The 27,630-nt window shown below is 50.6% G+C and overlaps 1 protein-coding gene across 1 annotated transcript in view; it reads left to right on the top strand.

The window, feature by feature from the left end:
- Window positions 1-27,630, top strand: part of AFF3 (ALF transcription elongation factor 3) — a 2,498,221-nt gene that overhangs the window by 2,185,242 nt on the left and 285,349 nt on the right. Inside the window, exon 12 of the mRNA XM_069636694.1 lies at window positions 25,707-25,834. Within this exon, the coding sequence (XP_069492795.1) occupies window positions 25,707-25,834 (128 nt within the window). The remainder of the gene's footprint in view (window positions 1-25,706; window positions 25,835-27,630) is intronic.

The following is a 27,630-nucleotide window of genomic DNA, read 5'->3' as shown; positions in this document are numbered from 1 at the left end:
ACCCTGCAGCCGCTCCGAACTCGTACCTGCAAAATAAAAAGACAGTTAGAGCGCATAGTGAAGCAGGCAACAAGCGCTTACTTACGTGCTTCCAGGCGCTTCTATTCATCACACGGGCTCCATCTTCAACTCACTTCAGCCCGTCATCCGCCATCGCCGGAACCCTGCAAAACAAGAGACATCATTACTAAAGACTTTAAAGACATTTGAATGACTCGAAACTTACCGTTCGTGCAGTAAACGACGGACAGCAGTCCTCTGAAGTCAAGAGGCCTGCGCTACCTATCCAGTGAAGAAACTGGTTACAGCACCCTGCCCCGAGGCAGATGGAGAGCTCGGCATTCACTTACCTAAGGTGAGAGCGTTAACCTTTGGGGGTCTACAGGAGAGGAGAAGAGGAAAGAGCTAGGGACACCCCAATAACCCCAGTTCATTAACCCCATATTTTCTATCTGCAGACATCTTACTCTACACGTCAGGCATACAGTGCACAGAGGTCCAGCCCAAAGAGCCAACCGGGTGCTACACATCACCTTTGAAGATACGGTAGTCGCCCAGTCAAGACCGGCGCCTCTGCGAGAATCAGGTGAGCGTTACAGAACGCAAAGCCTACCGCAAAACTCTCGCCCAGGCGCTATGGAAACCTCGGATACTGACCCCCTAGCCCGGTTACTTGGGGAACTAAGGGCAGAAGTGCATGCAGCTCGTCAGGAAACGAATGCTTTAAGAAGGGAACTAATTATTTCCAAGGAGAGAACAGACAATCTTGCTAGAAAAGTGCTACAGTCACAAGCCGGACAGACCCCGTTACCCGCATCAGGGGCAAATCTTCCTTCAACATCCTCTATGAATCCAGTGCAGATCAACCTACCTGGGAATGTACCTCTGGCTCCGCCCGAACGATTTTCTGGTGACCCAAAGAGGTTTGCAGTATTTATCAATCAGTGCCGGTTGCACTTCTTATGCCGGCCAGCAGCCTTTCCAACTGATCAAGCAAAAGTAGCTTTTGTACTTTCGTACCTTAGTGGCAATGCGGCAGACTGGTCGATCCCTCTAGTTAATCAAGATGATCCGGTTCTCCATGATTTTCAAGCCTTTCAGCTTAGTATGGAAAAACTGTTCGCAAGACATTCACAGGGGCAGGCCTTGGACAATGAGCTTCTTTCGTTGCGACAGGGTAATCAAGACCTTTTGGCTTATATTGCATCTTTCAATAGACTAATAGTGGAAACTCAATGGCCTGAGGACAAAAGGATTACGCTGTTTTATAGAGGTCTACGTGGAGAGCTCAAAGACGTTTTAGCCCAAGTAGTGAATCCCCCACAAGACTGTTCGGATTATATAGACTTGGTCGTTCAAATAGATCACAGGCTGCAGAACAGGAAGGCCGATCGTTCCAAGTTTGATGCTCGAGTATTTTCCAAACCGCCAACTCCTTCCAAAGGAGTAGACTCCGGGGAACCCATGCAAATAGGGGGTCTGAAAGGTCCTCTAACACAAAGGGAGCGGGAAAGGAGGAAACAGTTGCAATTATGCCTATATTGCGGAAACTCAGGGCACTTTCTTCGAGACTGTCCGGTGAAACCTGCCAGGAAGGCAGTAGGAGCTGCAGTTACCAAAGTTACAAACTCTGAGCAGGGAAACGACCTCGCCCGACAAGAATAGAGGTCTTCTTGCCGAGCGTGAAAACCAGTTCCGTGACCTCGCATTTCGTGATACCTATGGTCCTCATTAGCCCTGATAATCCGGATCGATTACATGCAATTGAAGCTTACGTCGACAGCGGTGCCATCGGCAATTATGTGGATCATGAAATGGTTTTGAGGATGAATCTAACTCTTTGTCCCAAGGCTGTAAAGGACGTCATTACTACGGTGGATGGTACGGAGATAGCCTCCGGGCCAGTAACGCATACCACTCAAGAGGTGACGCTAGTAAGTCAAGATGGACACCATGAGAAGATCGTGTTCGATGTGATCAAGGCCCCTCAGTTTCAGATTATTCTAGGAATACCTTGGTTAGAGAAACACAATCCTCTGATCGATTGGCGAGCAAGAACGGTCCAGTTTCCAGAATGTGTTTCTACTTGTCACCCTCCACCTGGTGTTGCACTGGCCGCAATTTCTTCAGAGACTCCCCAGTTACCTCCCGAATACCTAGAATACCAAGATGTTTTCCGGAAGGATCAGGCTAACTCTCTACCTCCTCATAGGTCTTATGACTGCCAGATAGACCTGATACCTGGATCTACTCCTCCTTGTAGTAGAATTTATGCCCTCACCGAGCCTGAGAACCTTCACCTTCGACAATACCTGGATCAATACCTGGCAAATGGGTTTATTCGTCCTTCCAAGTCCCCTCCTTCTTCAGCTTTGTTCTTCGTTCCAAAAAAGGAAGGAGACCTTAGAACTTGTATCGATTATCGCTCCCTGAACCAGATCACCGTTAAGAATAGATATCCGTTACCTTTGATCCCTGAACTCCTGGACCAAGTCAGAAAAGCATGCATATATACAAAGCTGGATCTTAGAGGAGCTTACCACTTGGTACGAGTAAAAGAGGGCGATGAATGGAAGACGGCCTTCCGCACCAAGTATGGGCTATTTGAATATCAGGTCATGCCCTTCGGACTTTGCAATGCCCCGGCCGCCTTTCAATATTTTATGAACGATGTCCTCAGAGAGCTCATAGATGTATGTGTTGTTGTTTACATTGACGACATCCTCGTTTATTCTTCATCGGAATCTGAACATCGGAAACACGTGAAAATGGTCCTCGAAAGATTGCGTCAACACAAACTTTTCGCTAAGTTGGAAAAATGTGTTTTCAACGTGACTGAAGTTGAATTCTTGGGATTCATATTATCACCTGGCGGAGTGCGTATGGATTCAAAGAAGGTCGATGCAGTTCTGAAATGGCCATCACCATCCTCCGTAAAAGGTGTGCAAAGCATGTTAGGCTTCACTAACTTTTACCGCAGGTTTATCCCCGAATTCTCTCGAATAGTCCAGCCCATTACTGCCTTGTTAAAGAAAAACAAACGTTTTGAATGGTCTACCGAGGCGGAACAAGCTTTCCAGGATTTGAAGACTAAATTTATCTCTGCACCAATCTTAAAACACCCTCGCCCCGAACTCCCCTACATCGTGGAAACTGATGCTTCAAGCCTTGCCATGGGGGCAGTTCTATCACAAAAGGACCCGGTAACCAATCAGTTGCATCCCGTGGCATTTTGGTCCCGCAAATTCTCGCCTCCTGAAATCAATTACACGATTACTGACAAGGAACTTCTGGCTATCAAGTCTGCCTTTAAGGCTTGGCGGCATTATCTGCTGGGGGCCCGACACACCGTTACTGTGATTACGGATCACCGAAACCTGCAATATTTGAAGACCGCAAAAGCCCAATCCTCTAGACAACTCCGTTGGGCATTATTCTTTGCCGAGTTTGACTTCATAATTACCTATCGACCTGGTACAAAGAACGGTAAAGCCGATGCCCTTTCTCGGATGGGAGTGGAAGAACACTTGGTCAACCCTAAACCTGTACCAATCATTCCCGAACAAAGAATTCTGGGTGTAATCGCCACAGAATCCATAGAGGAAGTTAAGGATAAAGCCAGGCAACTTGTAACTCCAGCAGACATACAGAATTGGCATCTGCAGGGAAAGGACTTTGCAGTAAAGGACAACTTATTGTATTTCCAAGAACGATTATACCTACCCAGCACAGATTTACAGAAAAAAGTAATCTCTTGTTATCACGACTCTTTAATGGAAGGTCATCCCGGTATAGCCAAGACCTCAGAAAAGATCAAGCGCTACTTCTGGTGGCCGTCTTGGAAAAAAGATATCAGAGACTTTATAATGTCCTGTGGAGTATGCGCCCAAAACAAGAGTCAAAAGGAAAGACCAGCAGGCCTCTTACGCCCTATTGACATCCCACCTCGCCCTTGGCATACGCTTTCTATGGACTTCATCACCGATCTACCTCCATGCTCCGGATACAATACGATTCTAGTAATCGTGGACTTATTCTCCAAGATGGCGCATTTCATTCCGCTCAAAGGCTTGCCAACAGCAGCAACTCTGGCCCGAGAATTTCTCGAAAACATCGTCCGACTGCACGGTTTTCCTTCGGTTCTAATTTCGGATCGAGGTAGTCAATTTATTTCTCATTTTTGGCGAAGTTGCTGTCGGTCGGCTCAAATTGATGTGAGACTATCGACCAGTCACCACCCTCAGACCGACGGACAAACCGAGAGGACCAATCAAACTCTGGAACAGTATTTACGCTGCATGCTGCAACAAACTGAAAAAACTTGGAAAGATATCCTTTGGATAGCCGAGTATGCCTACAATAACTCTGTCCATTCGGGAACTGGGAAAACCCCGTTTTTTCTTTTGTACGGCAGTCACCCTCGAACCTCGGAGTTGGATCCCCTCCAAGATCTTGAAACACCAGCAGTAGACTACCTGCATTCTACAATCACCCAAGCCTTTAAGGAAGCTGTTTCTCACCTTCAAAGGGCTAAAGAACAATACAAGAAAGGAGCAGATCAACATCGGAAGGAAGCCCCTCACTATCAAGTAGGGGATCAAGTCTGGTTATCCACCAAATATCTATCTCTAAAAGGGCCACGCACATTCAACCCAAGATACCTTGGTCCCTATTCCATCACTACCATAGTAAACCCAGTAGCGGTCAAGTTGGACTTGCCCCCGCACATGAAGATACATCCGGTCTTCCACGTCTCTCTATTAAAACCCGTGCAACCTCAAACCCGACTAACCAAATCTCCAAAACATATCCTAGTGGATGGAGAACTCGAGTTTGACGTCAAAAGCATTCTGGACTCCAAGATCTCCAAATCGAAACTATTCTACCTAATTGACTGGAAAGGCTACGGCCCCCAAGAGAGATCCTGGGAACCTGCTGAATATGTCCACGCTCCTCGCCTAATCAAAAGATTTCACCGAACATTTCCTGACAAGCCAAAACCCCCGGAGAAGCCCGGTTTGGGAGGGGCCTTGAGGGGGGGTGCTGTCATGATCTCTGCTTCCAAAAGGTCAGGGTTTTCCCAACTCCCTTGGAAGCAGATCCATAACCCAGGTTCCGAGTGCCAACCAGTCCCAATTGGGACCTTTTGGACCCAGTCCTGGCGCCAGTGGCACCAGGCTCATAAATATGCCCAGTCCCAGCGCTGGAAGCGCCGGGCTCATAATGCTTGGGTGGACTTACCTTCAGCAGACCATGCTGCTTACTTGCCTGCCAGTTGAGCCTCTGATCCTCTTCTGTTTGGAACTACTTTTCCTTTTGGGTGGGGCTGGAGCCACTCCCTAGATTCAGAACACTGGAACTCTTCTGGAAGGCAGGAACTCTTTTCTTACCAGGAACTCTTTTCTTACTTAGGCGTGGCTGTGGAAGGAGACACCTAAGCACTACAGGAGGCTATTTAAACCACACCCGGTGGATGAATCTTGCTTTGCGTTATTCTGCAACCTCTGCAGCAGAACGCTCATCGTGTCTTCTGCATCCGGTCCTGGGCCTAAGGAAAAAGGCTTACCATCCTGAATCCAGTCTTCAGCAACACCTATAAAGACAAGAAAGAACAGGTTAGCATTCCGGCATCTGAAAGGCAAAGGCTTACCATCCTGAATCCAGTCTTCAGCAACACCTATAAAGACAAGAAAGAACAGGTTAGCATTCCGGCATCTGAAAGACAAAAGTTTACCAACTCTTTGCACGCTCCGGAGGCCTTCGGCGCTGCATCCCGCATCTGAAAGACAAAACAAGGTGCGTTTAAAGACATTGGGGAACTTTAATACTCACGTGCCATTACTCCTTTCCACATCTAATCCAGTGGGTATTCCGGCACCCTGCAGCCGCTCCGAACTCGTACCTGCAAAATAAAAAGACAGTTAGAGCGCATAGTGAAGCAGGCAACAAGCGCTTACTTACGTGCTTCCAGGCGCTTCTATTCATCACACGGGCTCCATCTTCAACTCACTTCAGCCCGTCATCCGCCATCGCCGGAACCCTGCAAAACAAGAGACATCATTACTAAAGACTTTAAAGACATTTGAATGACTCGAAACTTACCGTTCGTGCAGTAAACGACGGACAGCAGTCCTCTGAAGTCAAGAGGCCTGCGCTACCTATCCAGTGAAGAAACTGGTTACAGCACCCTGCCCCGAGGCAGATGGAGAGCTCGGCATTCACTTACCTAAGTTGAGAGCGTTAACCTTTGGGGGTCTACAGGAGAGGAGAAGAGGAAAGAGCTAGGGACACCCCAATAACCCCAGTTCATTAACCCCATATTTTCTATCTGCAGACATCTTACTCTACACGTCAGGCATACAGTGCACAGAGGTCCAGCCCAAAGAGCCAACTGGGTGCTACACATCACCTTTGAAGATACGGTAGTCGCCCAGTCAAGACCGGCGCCTCTGCGAGAATCAGGTGAGCGTTACAATTAGGCACCCTGGACTGAGTTGCCTCAGCAACTCAAGTCGCACTCTTGTGTGATTGGCCCAGTGGTGAGCTGCCCGGCTCACCACTTAGCATGTTTGAGTGACAGCTAGGCTGTTGAATGGGGGTTTTTCTGCATAAAAGCAGGGCTTTGGGGACTGGAACTTCAGAAGTCGCCACAGGACCTAAAGAATCCGAAGAGGGGAGAAGCTGAGCCATCTACAACGACGACACCACCGGTGGAGCCCTGCTGTAAAGAACTCACCACTTCCCCGACGACAGAGGAGATCTTCTTCCAGGAGAGTCTTCTTCCCTTTGAGCTGGTGGGACCAACCAGTTTGCCTTTTTCGCCTTCGAGGACGTCTCGTGGTCGAATCGCCCGTGCCAAACACCCCGGCAGCTGGATAGCCACGCTTCACCACTGACCGCGAATAAAAGGGTCATACCTTTTAATCGGGAACTCCGCGGCTGGTCTCATCCCTGGCAGTGCAACGACTTCCAGCTTTCTTCCTCGTCGAGATCATCTCTTCCTCTGGTCGAAGCCACGACTTGCACCCGCTGCCAGGAACAACTGCCACCGCTGGAGCTTCCTCACCATTTCAGGTACTGTGCCCCACCTGGCCGCCCTTGCAACGGGCTGTCCAAGGTGTCCCGTAAATCCTTGACTTTCCAACTGGGTTGGCCTCCAAACCTTCTAACTTTATCCTTCTGAACGGATCCAACTTCTTTTGACATTTTCTGCAAAGACTTTGAGTGCATTTCCACTGTGTGATCTTGGGCACATTCAGCCTTGCTCTCTCCAAGAGTGGGCCTGGTCTATGAACTTTGGCTCTACAGTAGACCCTGCCTTTCTTGACTTGCTGTGGTTACTTAAAAGTGTTGGTACTGTGTTACTTCCATGCTCTGCCTTTTCTCTCCTTTTTTAACAAATTATTGGAGTCCCATTTAATGTTACGCGCTCACCTCTGTTTTGCTAATAAGTGGTGTCTTAACCTAGACTTGTTGATTAACTAACTTGGGAGGTGTATATACTTATAGTGACTGTGTTTGAACTTGCTTGATATATTAGTGCCAGTGTATTTTCATAAGTGTGTTTTTAAATAAATAATTATATACTTTTAATACCAAAGCTCTGGTCAGTGTTTGCTTGTTCTACTGTATTTTTAGCCCTATTGTGTATACTCTATATACTGCCTAACTCTTCTTGAGAGAAGTCTGACTGCTCAGCCACAGCTCCCAGATAAATTTGGGTGGTGCCCGCTGCTACCAATTGGGTTTACTGCTTACTCCTGTGGTCTTAAACTTTTTGCAGTGGTCCCTAAGGGAACTGCACATGTTTCTGCCTAACAACATGCATGGCAGTCGGAAGCACATGTGCCTGGTGACAGTAAGTTATCTTATAGCGAAAGTTATGTTCAGTGTATCCACATTGTCTGTCTGGTGGCAGTGGGGGTGTTTGGTGGCCACAGCTAGTTTGTGTATGTTTTATTTATTTGTCCTGCAATCACCAGTGGTACCGAATCACATATTAGCACTGAGTACAATAAACAATGACAAAAGGTTGTGTATGTATTGTTGACATAGGGATTATTTTGTTTAGAGTTTTATAACGTACCAAATTAGAGTGCAACTACTTCGAACCGCTAGATGAGGCTTTCTTTTCATTTGTTAGGATTGCTTAGGGTCCTTTGCAATACTGTTCAATACGTTTTCGTTTTGCTGGTGGTTGTGCTTTGTGTCACAAGACGTATGTCAGACACCTTTTTTAGATTTTGGCTCATACAACAAAAACTATTGGTCTGGTTATTGATGGCCGGCCTGTGTGTTTAAATAAATATCTGCCTTAGTGGCGTTCATTATCCAGTTCTCTATGTTTCCTGCATTGTGATTTGGTGAAAGGTGAACATTCGGCGTTGGCCTAAGTTGCAATTGGTTGCCTCTGCTGTCATTTTAATGGAAAGGGTCCCAGATGTCCAAACATTTGCATTACAGGGTCTCTTTCTGTCTCCATTTCTGGTTGAAGTATTTGCCTTTTTTGTCTTTCTCCAGCATGGGGTCTGGCATGGATTCACATGCTCATGAATATTCCCCGTCGTCAGGCTGGGAATCCTCGGTAAAGAAAAAACCAGTATCAGTTTCGTTTCAGATCTGTCTTTCGTAGTAGTAACCAATCACTGGTCTCTGCGTCATACTGACCACAGCCAATGACTGCCCTCTACCTAAGCACCGCCTCTGGCAGCCATCTTCAGATTTTTACCGCACGTTCATGTGTTGGGATCCTCGTGCTATTGCTCTCGAGAGTTAGTGCTATTTTTTTCACGTTTTTTTTCTCAAAAACTTCGTTTTTCGGTCAAAAGAGCCTCAAGCTCCACCGATTCACCATCCGATCAACGGGGACCCGTTTCGGATTCGTCTGCGCCCCTCAAGGGTGAAGATTTCGTCGAGCTACGCTTTTGGAGGACTCCAGAAGTTTCTCAGGCCCGGCCATGGCCCAGGAGAAGGGAAGCTCGACGCCCGGAAAGCTGTTCAGGGTCTGCCCTGGATGCCAGCTGCAGAACGTCTTCAAGGAGGACGAACACTCCTTTTGTCTTTACTGCCTACATGAGGACAGAAAGCACGTGGAGAAGGACTGTGCGTTTTGCGGCAACATGTCGGAGCGGACCATGAAGGACCGCCATCAACGTCTCGCCAACTGGCTAGAAGGGAAGAGCCCGTCCGGCGAGAAGAAAAGGAAGAAATCCGAGCCGTCTTCTAAGACCTTTGAGGACGCCCCGGCGACGGGGGTCCAACATAAGGCCAAGCACCGCGAGTCCGCTGGCACCGGGAGCGCCGAACGGTCGGGCTCTACGGGCGCCAGGCAGGGCGCACCCTCCCCGGCACCATCAACCACGAGCCAACGCTCTGGGTCGGGTAAGAGGAAGGCCGAGCACCCGGCGAAGCTCCTGGAGAGGCCCCGGTCGAAGGCGGAGGGGGAGCGAGGCAGTGTCCCCCCCCTCAAGGATAAGGCGGTGAGCGCACCTAAGGTGGTGAAGGCCTTAATCCATCCGGCCAAGCCCTCTATCGAAACTGTCGCGGCGGCCCTGGCTCAGCCTGTGGAGGCTACACCAGTGGTGGCGACCTCGGGGCTCAGAGTCTCCCTGCCACCTCAGAGGGAGTCCTCTTTTGTGCCCATCGATAAGACCCCCGTGAAATCCCCCGTGGGGAAGAAAAAGGGGGGGCAGGGCGTCGTCGTAGATTGGGCCTCAACCTCGGAGGAGGAACTGGTCGAGGTCTTAAGCCACGGCCTCGGCGTGGTAGAAGACCGGCCCGTCGGGATGGATCCCGACGCAGGTGACGACGACATCGTCGTCGAGGGTACCGACGGGGCCCCTGATCGCCCGTCGGATTTCCCTCTGCCAGCGCCGCGAGACAACTCGGCGGCCATTTTGTTGGCTATACAGTCCTTGTGCTCTGAGATAAGGACGAGACTACCGTTGCCGACGGAACCTCTCCCGTCGGGGGACCCAGAACCGGGACCTTCTGGTGTTCCCCCTACCAAGAAAAGAAGGATCCACCCTCCACCTCCTTTTCAGCCGTCGCGCCCCTTCCAGCCCTCCTCCCCGTCCACCCGAGGGGATGATACGGGGACTGACACGGCAGCGACGGGTACGGACGACGAGGTATACGACGAGGATGTACCGTCGTCGCCTCCCACCAGGGCTTCTCCGCCCGACGAGATTGGATCGTTCCACTCAATGATCGCCAGGGCATCCGAGCTTTTCCAACTCTGCCCTGAGGAGAAGAAGAAGGAAGGTTTCCTTTATCAGCGGCGCGAGGCCAAGAGGAAGACGGTCCTCGCGGTGCCTCTATTGGACGACATTTGGGATGAGGGCCTCACCCTCCTCAAGAACCCGTCCACGACGCCAGCTAGAAGAGACCGGTACGAGAAAAAGTACCGGGTCCCGGACACGGCCCCCCTGTGCCTCCGGGCGCAGCCTACTCCGGACTCCGTCGTCTCCGCGGCGGCCAGGAAAAAAGCAGGGGGGGTGCGGCCTCCACATCGACTTCCCCACCGGACGGCGAGGGAAAGAAATTGGACGCTATGGGACGCAGAGTCATCTCGTCTGCAGCGACGACGATTAAAGCTGCCAACGCCTTGGCTATCGTGGCCCGATACGACAGGGAGCTCTGGTACAAACTGGCTCCCCTGCTGGACTTCTTGCCGGACGACAAGAGGGCAGAGGCCCTGGAGATTCTGCAGGAAGGTGAGATGGCTTCGGACCACGCCATTACCGTTGCGACGGACATCGCCGACACTGGGTTCCGCCAGTTGGGCAACAGCGTTTGCCTTAGGCGGCGTGGATGGCTCAAGGCTACGGACTTCCGTCAAGACGTTCAGACCAGAGTCCTGGACATGCCCTTCAATGGGAACAACCTGTTTGGGAAGACGGTGGACGATTCTCTTCAGGCCATTAAAGCGGACACCGAGACGGCCCGGGCCCTTGGAGTTCTGCAACAGCGACGGACGCCCTTTCGGAGCAGCGGAGGCAAGGGTGCCTCCAAAGGTTCCGGCGGCGGTTTCTCCTCCTACCGTCAAGCGGCCCGCTCGTCATCTCAGGAGGCCTACAGAGGACGAGGCAAGCCTGGCGGACCCCGCCGTCGTCGCCAAGGACAAGGCGCTAAAGCCTCGTCGAAGCAGGATTGAACCGGCCGGGGGGTCGGGCCCCCACCGAAGCACCCCGGTGGGAGGCCGGCTGGCGAGCTTCGTCAGCGTGTGGGAGTCCGCTCCACCGACCGTTGGGTGCTGAACGCCTTGGCCCGGGGCCACGCGCTCGAGTTTCAAAGAAAGTGTCTGCGCGTCCCCCCCGTGGCCAGGAAAGAACTTCACGTCCCTCAACTTCTCCTGGAGGTGAAGGCGATGTTCAAGAAGGTCGCCATCGAACTCGTCCCAAAGAGGCTTCGGGGCTCCGGAGTCTACTCCAGATACTTCCTCGTGAAGAAGAAGACGGGGGGATGGCGCCCCATCCTGGACCTGCGACGTCTGAACAAGTTCATCAAGACGCAAAAGTTCTGGATGGTCACCCTCCAGCACGTCCTGGGTCAGCTGGAGGAAGGAGACTTCCTGTCGTCGTTGGATTTGGAGGATGCCTACTTCCATATTCCCATCTTGAAGGGGCACCGAAAATTCCTCAGGTTTGTGGTCCAAGGGCGGCATTACCAGTTCAAAGCCCTCCCCTTCGGTCTACGGTCGGCACCCAGGGTTTCACCAAGTGCCTCGCACCGGTGGCGGCTCAGCTGCGCCGCGAAGGGATCCACGTCTACCCCTACCTGGACGACTGGCTCATCCGGGCCAAGACAAGGGAGCTCGCCGTGGTTCACACGGCAAGGACCGTCCAACTTCTCACGGACCTGGGATTCTCCGTGAACTACGCCAAATCCCACCTGGTACCCGCGCAAGACACTCTGTTTCTGGGAGCGAGGCTCAACACAGTGTCCCTTCTGGCCTCCCCGTCGGAGGAGAGGACCAGGACCATCCTGGGCAAGGTGCAGCGGATGTTGGTGGCCGACACGGCCAAGGTGAGGTCCATCAAGTCCCTCCTCGGAATGATGTCTTCCTGCATCTACCTCATTCCCATGTGCAGACTCCGGATGCGCCCGTTGCAGGAGTTCCTGGACGCGCGCTGGATCCAAACGACGGGCAGCTTCGAGGAAAGGATCACACTCGACGAGAGTTTCCGACGAGCGATCCGGTGGTGGGGCACCCGCGCGCATCTGACGGCGGGCATGGACTTCCAGACCCCAGCCCACCAGGAGACAGTGACCACGGATGCCTCCCTGGAAGGGTGGGGAGCGCACACCGAAAATCTGCACGCAAGGGGCCTTTGGCTCCCGACAGAGAAATCCTTACATATCAACGTCCTGGAGCTCCGTGCAGTGTTTTGGGCCCTCAGGTCCTTCCTTCCGTCCCTCAAGGGCAAGGTGGTGAGGATCTTCACCGACAACACCACCACCATGTTTTACATCAGAAAACAGGGCGGAACCAGGTCCCCAGCACTGTCCAAGGAGGCGCAGGACCTGTGGCATTGGGCAGTCGCCCAAGGGATGTTTCTGGTGCCGTTTCATCTGGCAGGGATAAGAAACACCATCGCCGACTCACTCAGCAGGGAGCTGCGCTCGTGCCACGAGTGGGAACTACGGCAGGATCTAGTGGATCGCCTCTTCCGACGGTGGGGCACACCCCAGATCGACCTGTTCGCGACGGCGACGAACTCCAAGTGCCGGAGGTTTGCCAGCAGGTTTCCCCAGGCGAGGAGCATGGGCGATGCTTTCTCGTTCCCCTGGGAGGGCCTGTTCCTCTACGCGTTCCCTCCTTTGCCACTGCTAATCCGGCTCGTCAACCAGCTCAAGAGGTCACGGTGCAGGATGATCCTCGTCGCACCTGCGTGGCCGAGGCAGATATGGTTCCCGGACCTTCTGGACTTGTCAGCGTCCCCGCCAATCAAGCTGCCGGTGGACGCGGATCTGCTCTCCAGGGAAGGAGGCGCCATCCTCCACCACGACCCGAAATCGCTGAACTTGCAGGCCTGGCTCCTGCAGCGCTAGAGTTTGGAGGATACGACATACCGGCCAACTGCAGAGAGGTTCTTGCAAAGGCCAGGGCGTCCTCGACTCTTAAATGCTACAGACACAAATGGAAGAGGTTCTCTGTCTGGTGCCACGCACAGAAGATTAACCCTCTACGGATTACGGCTCCCCAAGTTCTGCCGTACCTGCTGACGCTGGCTAAAGCTGGACTGGCACACGCGTCCATCAAGATTCATCTTGCTGCGATCTCCCGATACACCAGAACCACGGGACGGACGTCCTTGTGGTCTCATCGTCTGGTGAAAGAGTTCATGAAGGGACTGTTCAGATCGTTCCCGCCGGTGAAGGCTCCGGCCCCGGCGTGGGATCTCAACGTGGTGCTTACCAAGCTCATGGGACCTCCGTTCGAGCCTCTGCACTCGGCCCCGTTGAAGTTTCTGTTGTGGAAAACAGCGTTTCTTGTGGCCATCACCTCCGCACGACGGGTGGGAGAGATCCAGGCCCTTTCCTGCAAGGCCCCATACTTGACTTTTCACGACACGAGGGTAGTGCTCAGGACGCACCCCTCCTTCATGCCCAAGGTACCGTCGGACGTCCATCTCAACGAACCCTTGGTGTTGCCTGTATTCTTCCCGTCGCCTTCGTCGCCGGCTGAGAGGACTTTGCACTCGCTGGATGTGGCTAGAGCGCTGAAGTTCTACGTGGACCGCACAAAGTGTTTTCGGAAGACGTCACAACTCTTTGTGAACTTTGGACCTGTCAATCAGGGGAAGGCTCTCTCGAAGGCTTCCATTTCCAGATGGCTCTCCGGCTGTATCATGTACTGTCATCGGTTGGCAAACCGACCGCTGCCCGGCCGTCCGAGAGCCCATTCCACCAGAGCGATCGCAGCTACCACGGCGTTCCTTTCTGGTATGGCCCTGCTGGACATATGCAGGGCTGCTACGTGGAGGTCGACGCACACCTTCATGAAGTTCTACTGCGTCGATCGGGATTCCAGGGAGGAGTCCAGGGTCGGCCAAGCAGTGCTCCGCAACCTGTTCGCCTGAGGTGAGCCTGGTGAGGAGGTAAGATGCTTAATGTTGAGTTTGATGTAATGCTTAATGTTGAGCCTTTGCCACCTCCCTTGGTTGTGCATGTGTGTACTGCTATGTATTCTTTATTCATGAGCATGTGAATCCATGCCAGACCCCATGCTGGAGAAGGAACAAGTTACTTACCTGTAACTGTTGTTCTCCAGCATGGGTCTGGCATGGATTCACATGCGAACCCTCCCGCCTACCCCTCTGCGGCTCTTCACTTGGTCATACTGCCACTTCACGTGCTTCCAAATCTGAAGATGGCTGCCAGAGGCGGTGCTTAGGTAGAGGGCAGTCATTGGCTGTGGTCAGTATGACGCAGAGACCAGTGATTGGTTACTACTACGAAAGACAGATCAGAAACGAAACTGATACTGGTTTTTTCTTTACCGAGGATTCCCAGCCTGACGACGGGGAATATTCATGAGCATGTGAATCCATGCCAGACCCATGCTGGAGAACAACAGTTACAGGTAAGTAACTTGTTCCTTATTGATCGTTATCACGTGTAGGGGGGGCGTGAACTTCATTGTTTTCCTTTTATCATGGCATGGAGTATACTGTGGCATTTGATGCTACAATTGACATATGACAGGCATATGTTTTGAGTTGCAGGGTGCCTGCTATGTTTCAACTGATACAGAGCCTGTGGGCAATTACGGAGAATCCGCCCATCCCTTCTTTCGTATCTTGTTCTTGGCACTATTGTAGATTGCACTTTGCTGATCATAGTTCTAGTAATGAGAGGTATAGTTCTACTGTAAATGTGTTGCTGCTGTGCCTTGAAGGCAGGCATCGCACTGTGGATCTTGTGGTCTTGACAAATAGGGGCCAATTCATGGAATTATTTGCATGGAAAATCAGAGGTTTGCGCGTCATTCTGTGTGCGAAACCCTGTTTGTCAATTGAGGGAATCGGCTGCGTGGCACTTTTTCCTAACTTGTGTGGGCTTCACGCAGGCTCGGCACGTCTCTCTGAGCAGTCGAGTGCCTTTTGAGAGACACCAAGCAGAGCGTGGACGAGGCATGCACAGAGGGCGGAGTAGGGGGCGGAACTTGGAAATTGAGAACAAGGAAAAAAGTGGGCGTTACAAGGGATGTGCCACAGGCAGTCCATAGCAGGCCCCTACAAATTCGCACAACAAAGCATGTTCATGGATGTGACTGTGCAACCTCCCGCCTGCAAAATGCCCACACAAATCCCTCTATCTCTCCACCACAGGTAAGTAGGCGTAAGTACACTTGCGCATAGCAATTGCAGCACCAAGGAAGGTTTGCATGTCGGATTTAGGGGTGCGTGTACGCAGCCAGGGATCCCATCGGACTTAGGGGTGCAAGTACGCAGTGTAGTCTGGTGCAGGAACGGTTTGCGGGGGTATGCATGCAGATTTTCTGAGTTTAACCCGCGATGATGTACTCTTTAGATGGAGGCCCACTTGCGGGGGACCCCACACACTGTTTGAAGGGTGCATGTATTTGCACACGGGAGAGCAAGCATGCAAAGATAGCTCTAATGACTGTTTTTGCTTTGCGTGAGGCCGTGTCGGGGGCGTTCCATCCGCGACTCTCATATACAGTTACTCTGCACAGCAAATTCCATGGATGCACAGGGCATGCATTTTTTATTCAGCACGTAGGCTTGTGCAGTGTCGTTCTCGGCACGCAACCCTTGCAGGATTATTGTGCTCTATTCCATGAATAAGCCCCATAGTGGCCACCTTTATCTAACCGGGACTCCTACTGATGGGCATAGAATCTAATGGGTGCGGCCTCTGATGGAATCACCATCTGATGGCCACATGCATAGGGTGGGAATAGCATTGGATGAGCAAATCCTCAGCAAACTTTACAAAAAAGTATATGGCCCGCTCAGAATTTTGTTGGAAAGTTTAGTGAGGTTTCGTCAATGCGGGGCAAAGTTATAGTGGGTCCCACATTTTTTTCTCCATAGACTGAATGGAAAAAAACTTTGCTCACGCATACAGCCCAAACCGCTGGACGGATTTTCACCAAATTTGTGGCAGGAGCGGTGGCTTGGTCCCGAAAACGTGGTTTTGTAAATTTGGTGACAAAAAACGAAGGTAAAGGTGGGCACTACGATGTAATTTATACATTAAACATTGAGAGTTGTTCAATCTAGAAAAAGCTTTCGCCTGGGGCTACCAGTTGTAAAGAGGTCCTGTGGCATGAGGACCAAAAAATCATGGAACAAAGAGATAGAGTAAAAATGCTCTATCAGGAACTGGTGCTCGCAGTTGGCCCTTAAGAGGGCTGAACATTCGGAAGATAATGTATCAAATAGTTTGTCCACAATTTATATAGTATTAAATTATCGCCGTCAATTATGATGATTTATAGAAATGCTTATTCACGTCCCTTTTTCGTAGCTCTTTTTGAATATTATTCTGTCATATTCAATGAGACTGCACCAAATCTGGTTAGGATCATATGTACAAATGTCAATGCATTTCGGTTACAAAAAACCTTCATCAGGGCGGTACATTGATTCAATGATCTATTTACATTAACCAACATTTCAGTAATTGTCAACCATTGCATAACAACAACGTTTCAGATGAACAAATTTAAACACATACCCAATCCAAGGGTTCCACAACGTAAAGAACATGAAAAGAAAAAAGCAGAAAAAGCTCTATGTCAATAACTGAGTATCTGTATATACCGCCAATTAACAAAACCTTGTTTATAAAAAATCTCCCATACCTTATGTTTGTAAATTTGGTGAACATCTGTCCAGTAGTTTTTTAAAAACAGGTAAAATGTAGGTCCAAAAAAATGAGTGATATCTGCCTCCACTCGGGCGGACCCATTTCCCTTTTCAGTCCGCGGACAGTGATCTAATTGGCCCATCGGGTGACATGAAGTCTGCGGACATCGGACATGCCCGCTGATTGGATGGGGAAAAGCATAAAATGCGTTGGTTTTCTTGAAACGGTCGCCATGTTGGATTTGCAGACTTTTGCTGGTGTCCGCGGACACCGCGGTAGAAAAAAATTTAAAAATGCCACATTGCACTTGTCAAACTCAACAAACAATCTCTGTGGAGGTGGGGGGTGATGAGCATGGGATGGGATATGGCCATAAGAAGCCAAAAAACAGGTATTTTCCGCCGTCAAAGTCTGCGAACGGTCGGAATGTTCGCAAACAGTCCTGTGAAGTTCGGGGACACTTCAGAGGTTCCGGAGCAGTTCTTGGATGGCTTATAACTTTGGCACCACTCAATAAAACTGCATTGAAAAACTTTTTGGAATTCTATTCTAGACCGTGTACTGAAAGGCTTTGCAAAGTTTGGTGGAATTCTGTAAAGTGGGGGCGAAATTAGAGGTGGGGTCCCAAAATAATGTAAAAGCTTATAAATGTGCCATTTGACGCATCTTCACAAAACGGTGCCAATGCATCCGACGTCCCCATTCCCATTGAGCCCTATGGGGCTCAAATGGTAATGGAGATGTACCGGTTCCGGCACCCGCGAAAGGGCAATTACCGGGTCCGGCGGGGTCCGAATACCCCAGTAATTTCCCTTTTGTGGGTGCTGGACTCGGTTACGAGTTTGGAGGTAGGCTACCTCCAACCTCGTAATGAGACCCTGGCCCTCATTACGACCCTGGCGGAAATCGAAAAACGATGGCGGAAATGCAATACCGCCATCGAATAGCGCTCGGTGCGACTATGACCCGTCACCGCAAAGTACGAAGCCATCAGCGACACCGTAGTGAACGCCAACGCTAACTGCACCAAGCACGCGCGCGCGCGCCATGCCAAACCGCAAACACCACCATGGTGCAACGGTACGCCAATTCCGACCCTAGCGGACATGTACCTAACGCCATCAGGCATGGCGGAATGTACCATTCCGCCATGGCGAGAAGTACGGCATCGCGAATCAACCGTAAACGGCCCCACTGAGTGCCTGTACACCGCTCCCTGCCCACAAAGTACAACTCCCCGTAGGTGCAATGAAGCCACAATGCAACCATTGAAATGTACAAGTCACCCATGCATGCCAACGAACAAAAGAAACACAACAGGGGCCAATGGGAGCTGCAGGGCACAGATGGCACGAATACAGAAGCCATCCCAATGGACATGACCACAGTCCCCCACCAAGAAACGCACGCAAACACAGGCACCTGTGACCAGCAATATTCCAAAAACCACATCATTCAACCAGTCCACCTGGCTGACCGGCATCTGTTACACAAAACCCAATCCCCCGCCCCTGAGCATGACAACATTCAAACTGGCATATTGGCAGCCCCCATCCCTGACCTCACTGGGCTTCGTAGGCAAACGCGCACAGCACAGTACCACGCAACTAAACCCCGAAGCTGGAACCCAATGCAGATCTCCTCACAATACATCGCCCCCCAAATAGGCATATGCCACATCACTTGCAAAGAAAAACGCTACACGGGCCAAATCAGAATAGAAATTTATGCACATCAAAATCACCAAGCACATACAGCCATCAGGCCATGAAATCCAAAACACCAATCACCATTGTGGGCTGCTTCCGCAAGAAATGACCAGCCACTACCTGTGTGTCGCCCTGTTCCCCCATGGTACACAGAGCCACATTCACGTACGAAAAGGCAACATGGAAGCGCACAGAACCGCAGGGCCATCCCAATGGGGAGGCACTAGTCCAGCTGAAAGGCCGAAATGTTGCTCCGAGCCACCAGTACTGCGTAAGGGCATGTGGCCCATTGGCGATCGTCCCATAAGATCGTAATGCTGCTCCACTGATTAACACGAAGCAGCAGGTGTCGGGAGTAAAATCCATCTGCAGGAGTGGCATACAGATGGCAGTGGCAAAAGGGGAGGAGATACCTGTCAACCAAAAGAAAAGAAAAAGAACAGAATGGCCATCAGAACTACATACCAACAACTCACTTCAATGATCACACGAAATCCACAGCCATATGCATGCTAGCCCACTCCAAAGGAACATCACCACCCCAAAACCACTTGCGACTCATAACCATCTATATCGAGGTGCAAACACCATCACAAACGAGTGTCTGAGGGCGCCTCGAGACAGGGAGGGCTCAACAAGGCCAGATGGACGATGGTCCCACTATGGCAGCCCTGCATCACATAGCGTAGGGGAGGCGGATAGATCCCAAGAAGCCCTGTACATGGCAAACTCTGTATCAAATCACCTGCCCATGCATCCATCCATCATTCCCTCATCCCGGGATCAAAATGCCTGAATAATTACTCACATGACATTAGAAACATCCATTGAGTCTGTGCGTCATGCAGCCTGCTAAATCCACAGTGCCCCAGCCCGTAATTCCAGTGTTGTGAAGTAACATGTATTTGGGAACGGACGGCCTCATCGCCCACGTAGCTATTGCGCATCCCAAACTATTCATATCAATCATTGCTCCCTCGCCATGGGCCCTGTCTCAAGGACATAGAACAATAGAACGTTACATTTGCAGTCAGACCTGTGGGCATCTCCTCGCCGCTAGCTGGAAACCGAAAGCGCCGCCCTTCGAATTCCTCATTTGCAACATCACGTCGAAAAGGCATCTGTGGCCGTTTGAAATCACTAATTATCCCATCGAGTGCGGCTGTGTGTGAAAATGGCAACTGCCTTCACCCACGAATGGGACGCCCCGCCCGTCGTTGCAACTCGGTACAGTGATGCATGAGGGCCCACCGTTACTCGAGTACTACGTCCCACTGACCCCTCACAAGTCTGTTCGCGACTGCACAGATAGTATGTGAAACAATGGGACCACAGCAGAATGAACATATCAACCAATCTTACACGGCCATCGGGTACAAATACATGATTGCAATAGCAAGATACAATTCCCCGATTTGCAGCGTTGTGCGCGGGACGTGCTCGGCCAAAGGGGAGAGCAGTTTGCACAGGTGGAATCAATCACCACAGGTGGAGGCCATACAGCCTGAAAACACATAAATTGCACAGCCAGTCTCCTCCCACAACCACACCGAAATGCTACCGGCAGGACTCGCGATGTTGGCCCTGGGGGACCTGATAGCACTGCAAGTGCTCCGACTCCAAGAAGTAGACGAACACCAACTACAACCAGCCGCACGGAGGGGACGCAGGAGGAGGAGGAGGCCAAGGCAGGGCCAGCAAGGCCCACCAGCACAGCCACTACCACCACGCAGGCAGCCCGCAATTCAACGCCTCCGAGCACATCCGTTCAACCTCACTGATGAGCAGATCCACACCCTCTACCGTCTGGACCGGGACACCATAGCCGCCATTGTGGACATGACACAGGCTGACCTTGTCAGCATGATAGATAGCCCAACCGCCATCCCACCCCTACTGAAGGTGGTGTCTGTACTCCACTTCCTGGCCACAGGCACCTACCAGCACACAGTCGGACAGTTGCATGGCATTTCTCAGCCACTGTTCTCACGGACACTATTGCAAGTGCTCGATGCCCTCCTGAAGCACCAGACGACTACATCTCTCTACCACGCTCGGAGCAGGAAATTACCAACACAAAAGTGGGATTCCATGCACTTGCCGGCATACCGGGTTGCATTGGTGCCATCGACTGCACCCATGTGGAATTGGTCGTCCCACATGCCATGGAGGCCCAGTACCGCAACCGAAAACAATTTCATTCCCTGAATGTACAGATGGTGTGTGACTCCAACAGGATCATTACACATTGTTGTGCCCGATTCCCTGGATCAACCCATGATTCTATGGTCTTGAGGAACTCTACAATACCACGCTACATGGAACGACACGCAGGGAACAGATCCTGGCTACTCGGTGAGTCTCATTACATGCATGATGATGTGGGGTATGTGAATTGTCAATGACCTGCCAGGAAGGGGGGGGGGGGGTGTGCGTACGTATCAATGGCATTCCACATCATACGTTTCTCGTCCACATACAGGTGATGCTGGATATCCACTGAAGAGATGGCTCCTCACACCAGTCCGGAACCCACGGGACCAGCATGAGGAGGACTACAACCATGCCCACTCACGTACCCGTGTAGTCATAGAACAGGCATTCGGCCTACTGAAGACCCGTTTCCGCTGCCTCAGCAGGTCTGGCGGGGCACTCCTGTACCGCCATGAGAAGGTTGCAAAGATGGTCATGGCATGTGTCATGCTCCACAACATGTGCGTATGTAGAAATGTGCCCATGCCCCCTGACGCAGAACTGCAAGCACCTGATGATGGTCATGATGAGGGTGGGGATGTGGCAGCACCTCATGGAGTCTGCGAGGCACCGGAGGGCCGTGACATTCGTCAGCATCTCATTGATGTATGCTTCTAGCACTCACGCCTGGTGGCTGATACATGGACACGGGACTCGTGGCACTGCGTGTGTCTGGGACATGCACAATATGGACTGTACGCCTATGATGGCCTAGTACACAAAGATCAATGTCCACACTTCTCATTGGTTGATCGTGCACTTTTTATGGCATATGTGATATCATGTTGAACACCCTATCGACCCGCCACCCAAGTGAGCCCAACACACCCCCTCCACCCTCCTACCTCCCACCCGAACACCAGTGTCCAAAGATGCTCATTGTCAGTGGGCTGTCGCTATTGCATGCCCCCTCTGCGGGTATCAGGGGCACCCCTGCCTGTGGAGCGCAGGTTCCTTCCAGATCTACGTTGGGGGCTGCCCTGGACGGAACTTGCAACGGATGATGTGTCTGCCTGCTCACGTCCATGCATGTCCCTAAGGGTTTGCGAGAGCTCAGTGAGCACACGGCGCACTGCGGCAAGTTCGGCACATACGTCTTTGGACGTCGCATGCAGTTCCCCCCTCAGGCTCTCGGTGCTACTCTCAATTTGTGCCCTTAGCGTCTCTGTACCTCTCTCCATTTCTGCCCTAAGTGTCTCTGTTGATGTTTCTATGTCTGCCTTGGTGCCCCCACATTCATCGGCATGGCCCTTGAGGAGTGTGGCCATTTGCTGCTGTTGGACGATTAACTTGTCGAGGGACTGTTGCCTCTGCTGGGCCATGGCCATTTGCGGTGGTGTCACAGAGGGGCTGTTGTCCTCATGTTGCCTTGCCACAGGGCTTGTGGGGGATGGCCAGTCGTCGTCTTGTGGCTGCACCTGCGTGGTATCCTCATGTTGTACGGGATGGGACAGACAGGGGGATTGGGACAGGTCATGGATGGATCTGACCTCGACATCCCCGTCTTCTGTGTCCGAGCATGCTGCCATCAATGGGGTGTCACCTATGGTGCTGCTGCCACCAGAGGCAGTGCCTTCTGTGGCATCCATTGGGGGGACCTGTGGTGGTGGTGTTGTGGCCATGCTGGCTGCTGGGGTGCCTGTTGATGTTCCCTCCTCTGTGCTGCCACCTGATTTGTGCTGCTGCCGTGTCTTGATGCGTGCAGCTGAGGTGGAGGGTCTCTGGCCGTTGGTCTTGGCCCTCTTTGCAGGTGTGCTGGTAGGGGTGTCCTGTAGCTCGTCGTTTGGATCGGACCCTGTGGTGGAGTGAAAGGAGGGCGAGGGTTATTGATGGGTCAGTGGGAATTGGAATGGCATTGTATCACATGCATTGGGGTGGTACCTGAGGGTGATTTGGGTCGGGGTCTTGGAGGTGCTTTGATTTGTGTGTGGAGTGAGGGTGCAGTTGTTTGGCAGCCTGCAGTTAGGGTGTGCCTGCTGCACGTGTAGTGCGTGTATTAGGGGTTTTTAATTATTTATGTATTTATTGTGGGTTTTGACGTGCGCTTTCAGGCCGATGTGTGTGGACGTTCTCCTGGACATGTGTTTCTGTTGCACTATGTGGACGCATGGTACTTCACATGGTTGGACTTTGTGGATTTGGCATTGTTTTATCTGGCCCACCTACCTGAATCTTCGGATGTCTGCACTCCTTTCTCCATCCCTCCGACTCCCTCTATGCTCTCCATTCCGATGGTGGAGGCACAGATTTCTTCCCAGGGGGTCAACTTGATGGGTGATTCAGGACCTCCCCCGGTGGCTGTGGCAATGTTGCGGTTGGCAGAGAGTATGCTGCGGACGCGTATCCGCAGGTCGTCCCATCGCTTGCGGCATTGCTGTGGGGTGCGGGGTGCGGTCCCCACCGCACTTACCCGCTGTGCCACCAGAGCCCATATGGCCTTCTTGTTTGCAAGTGCCGTCCTGGTCATTTGCGTGGAGAAGACGACGGCTGCATTCTCCTGGAGGGTCTCTGTTAGCACGGTGAGTTCCTCACGGGAGAAGTGGACCTGCCGCTTGCGGTCGCACGCTTTCTTCGCTACTTTTCCCATTTTTCGTGGTTTCGCTAGGGTGGTTGACGGGTTGGGGTGTGTTTCAGGGTAGTGATTTTAGTGGTTGTGTGGTTTTGGTGTTTTTATAGGTGTACGCCGGGATGTTTCCCGTTCCGGGCCCATGTTTTAACTTCCGTTTCCGTATATTTCCGGGCACCGTACTTTCCGGTAGGCGCACACTGCGGTGACCGCTAAGAGGGGTGGCGGTATTGCACCTAGGGCTCCGTACGGCGGCGGTGTGGGCCGTTTTGGGGTCATTTCCGCCATCGCGGACTTTGCACTTCCGCCGTGGCGTGGTGCTCGTGCCCGATGGGTCGGAATGGGCCGCACTTTGCTCCTTCGTACAATGGCGGAAACGCTATTTACGCTGTGGCGCTCCGGTCAGTCGCTTTCCGCAAGGGTCGTAATGAGGGCCCCTATGTATGGTCATGTGGCACTGTCCGGAAGGTCCACATTGACGTCAGAGTTTCGCGGAAGTTGACGGAAGCAAAACAGTGGACAAAGTATAGAAGTGTTAAAAATGATGCTAGAAGGTGGGAAATGGCAGAGTTTTAAGGTGACATGTTGTAAATTGGACACAAACTTTGCTATTGGTAAGTATGACATTAGTAAGTTGTAGGGAAATAGCATGCACTGGTAAAAACCCATGCAATTCTCTGAAAAAAACTTTATTAAAGAGACGTTATGGTTACGTTGCACCAATAAAAACCTACACAATTCAATGAATAAACTTTGTTAAAGGGACTTTATGGTTAAGTTGCACTAATAAAAACCTATGAAATTCAATGAAAACACTTTGTTAAAGGGACGTTTTGGTTAAGTTGCACTAGTAAAATCCTATGAAATTCAATGAGAAAACTTATTTAAGGGGACGTTATGGTTAAGTTGCTCTAATAAAAACCTATGAAATTCAATGGAAAAACGATGTTACAGGGATGTTATGGTTACAGGTAAAACCAAAAAACCTCAGAAATTCGCCAGTTGTGGTAAGATAAGCAACCATAACCCGCGACACCACCGTGCACTGCTAAGGCTAACACCCAGGACATCAAAGATGACATCACAAATTTCATTGATGACATCACTGATGACATCACATATCTTGCTCATTTATTGTTGTTCACTGAAATATTTAGGTGAGGTGGTTTTGTTCACTGACATTCAGAATATTAAAATTCAAAAGGTGCTGTATATCTAGACGTTAACCTTATCATATGTTCTTAAAGTACTTTCCTTAGGGTTTGGTCTCAGCTCCTGGTGCACATAAATGGGACAATAGCAGGCCTCAAACACACAATTAATTTGTATACATGAAGATAAACTTTAATGCTATTAACATTTTCTGATTGTGCTGTTTCTTGCTTTCTTACTTAAGTTTCCCTGTATTTGCCTCTGATTTGTATGCATTGCGGGTCTTCATATGTATTGTTTGTACTGGTACAAGCGTGCAGTAAGTCTTGAATTTCTTGAATTGTTAGCTAGTTATTACATGTTTAACATTACACAATCACACCTGACATCTTGGTACCAACATTATAAACACAATCCCTTGTAGGGACTTTTCATCCAAATTAATTTCACATGTGATGTCATCAGTGATGTCATCAATGACATTTGTGATGTCATGTTTGATGTTCTGGGTATTGGTCTTAGCAGTGCACAGTGGTGGTGCGAGTTATGGTTGCTTAGCTTGCCATAACTGGCGAATTTCTGAGTTTTTCTGGTTTTACCTGTAACCATAACGTCCCTGTAACAACGTTTTTCCATTGAATTTCATAGGTTTCTATTAGTGCAACTTAACCATAACGTCCCCTTAACTAAGTATATATATATATATATATATATATATATATATATATATATATATATATATATATGTATGGTATGCACAGTTTGCATGTCATAAGCAGTCCTGTGCTGGGCTCAACGTATCCCAAAGAAAATAAAGTGTCTTATTATAAATGCAGATATTTGCAGAATCATGTGCACATATTGTGTGAGTTCCTCTTGCAAAAGTATGATGTGGAAAATTATATTATCCAGAAATATTAAATGTGAAAAACTGCTGTCTGATTTTCATCTGTGGGAAGCAACTTCAGTCATTCAGGCTCCGAAAATCTTTATTCTTGTACACAAGAGCTCCAAGGATCACAATAAATCGCCAATCTTCTACCATTGTTTGTAGTCCAGTTTACTTGTGCTGCATGCTTCAAGACCATGCTCAGCGTGGCTAGCAAATAATGTGTTGTTTGAAACTCAAACCTGTCTTGCCTGATAGATCAGACTAATGGAACGCCATGTTTGATATCCTGCAGTGCGGGACCCTGGAGGACCATGCAGACCAGAAGCGGAATCAGGTGGAAACACAGTGCTGCTCTTCACGACCCCCTGCTTCATCCATCAGCGCCCCAGCAGCACACCATGGCCACACGCCAGCCAGCAAGTATGCAGTCACTTTCTTGTTTACTTTTCAGTGTCTTTAATACCAGGGGCAGATGCTTTAACTGGTAGCACCGAAAGGAAGCAGGCGCAACTCAAAGTGTGTGCTTTCGATTATGGTGAAGAAAATAGGCTATTCAGAATTGTCAATTTGACGGCTGCATCATATTAGCCCAAAGGGGTGCATATGCATCATATTAGCCCAAAGGGGCGCATTATGCCATCTAACAAAGACTTGCAAACGCATGAATGGTTGGGATTGAATTTCAAAGGCAATCAGAACTGACACTTAAAGTGGCCCAGTTTGATATAAGAATCATAACAGCCTCTCCACACAGCACAAGGTGTATGGAGATGCAGTCTGACAGTCTTGTGGTTGGAATGGTGGGGCATGTTTTACGAACACCAGCTGAATTATGGTGGATTTAAAAAGTCTTGGAAAAAAACCTCTACCACCTGAAATGTGAAAGTGCAATGTTCCATTTGAGCCAAATCACACATGCCACGATTTTGATTATGGACTATGCCTGCCAAGACTTGAGGCCTCATGGCGGTCCGGGAACTACGGTACCAGTAAGCATGCTGGTACCGTAGTTCCTGGACCGCCATACTATGGGCTGGGCTCGCAGGTGCCTGACAGCCTGCCAGGTTTTTCCCCGTGGGCTGAAGGGCACCCGCAAGCTCAGCACGTTGGATGCAACGGCACAACTCTGCATGTGCTGGTGCATCCGACGTCCCCATTTCCATTCAGCCCTATGAGGCCGAATGGGGATGGGGAGTCCCATGTTACCAGCATCCGCAAATGGGCAATTACCGGGTCCGCCGAGCTTGGCATGACCCGGTTCTTGTCCATTCGCGGGTGCCTGAAAAAATGCAACTCCGGCAGCAGCCGTGACGTTTTTAACGGCATTGCTGCTGCCAGAGTTGTAATGAGGCCCTTGCGTCCACATACAAAAACCAGCCCACCATCACTCGCTGGCATCCTTTTAAATATCCACTACGGTCTAAGCAAGCCTGCTGCGGATGTAGCACGATCTTGACCATCTACCGTTGGATTACCATGCATCTGGGAGCATAGTTCACAAACGTACACTCCACCCTCCACTTGAACAATACTGCCTGCATTTACCGACCTAGGGGATAGCTCCCATGCGCCTCACCCCTCTAATGACTTGACATCTATGGGCATTTTTCGAACTTCGAGCGTGAATGTTTTTTACTCACTGTTTTACCCATTTTGCTTGTTTGCACACTAAAAGTAGCCCCCCGATTGTAGGAGGTGAGACTTTTCCATACTATGTACACACACCGTAACCCACACACATGTTCTTACACCTATTTAACTGTAGGCAGCACTTCTGTATCTAGTGCCTAGATGCCTAGATAATGAAGGCTGTTTTCTACTTGTAATCCACGTACTTTGACTTTCGCAGCATGTTGCTGCAAATGGATTTTGCGGAGTCTGCTGCAGAGTCTTTTGGACAGTGACAGTGCAGGACTCTTTTTGCTTTTGCTCCAGTTTACTAGAAGATCCTACCAGTCCTCTTTCTATTGCTACCAATTTCACCTTCAAAATACCCAGGAAGCCACGGAGCGGCCATGGAGTCTGCTGGTCTTTAGGCTCTGCATGCTCCGTGGCGCCGCTCCGCTCCACTCCCCAAGAAGAACAAGGGACTCCCGCAAAAAGAAATCACTGTTGACTGGCCACAAGTAATTTATCATCCAAGCCCTGCTTTGCGGTGAGTGGCAACACCTCTCCCTCCCTCCCGACTGTCCACAGTCTTGCTACCCCTCCTGCTC

Source organism: Ambystoma mexicanum, chromosome 7p, assembly GCF_040938575.1.
Source record: "Ambystoma mexicanum isolate Mex_15411 chromosome 7p, UKY_AmexF1_1, whole genome shotgun sequence".
Classification (NCBI taxonomy): domain Eukaryota; kingdom Metazoa; phylum Chordata; class Amphibia; order Caudata; family Ambystomatidae; genus Ambystoma; species Ambystoma mexicanum.
The sequence above is the reverse complement of the archived record's forward strand: the minus strand, read 5'-3'. Positions and strand labels throughout refer to the sequence as shown.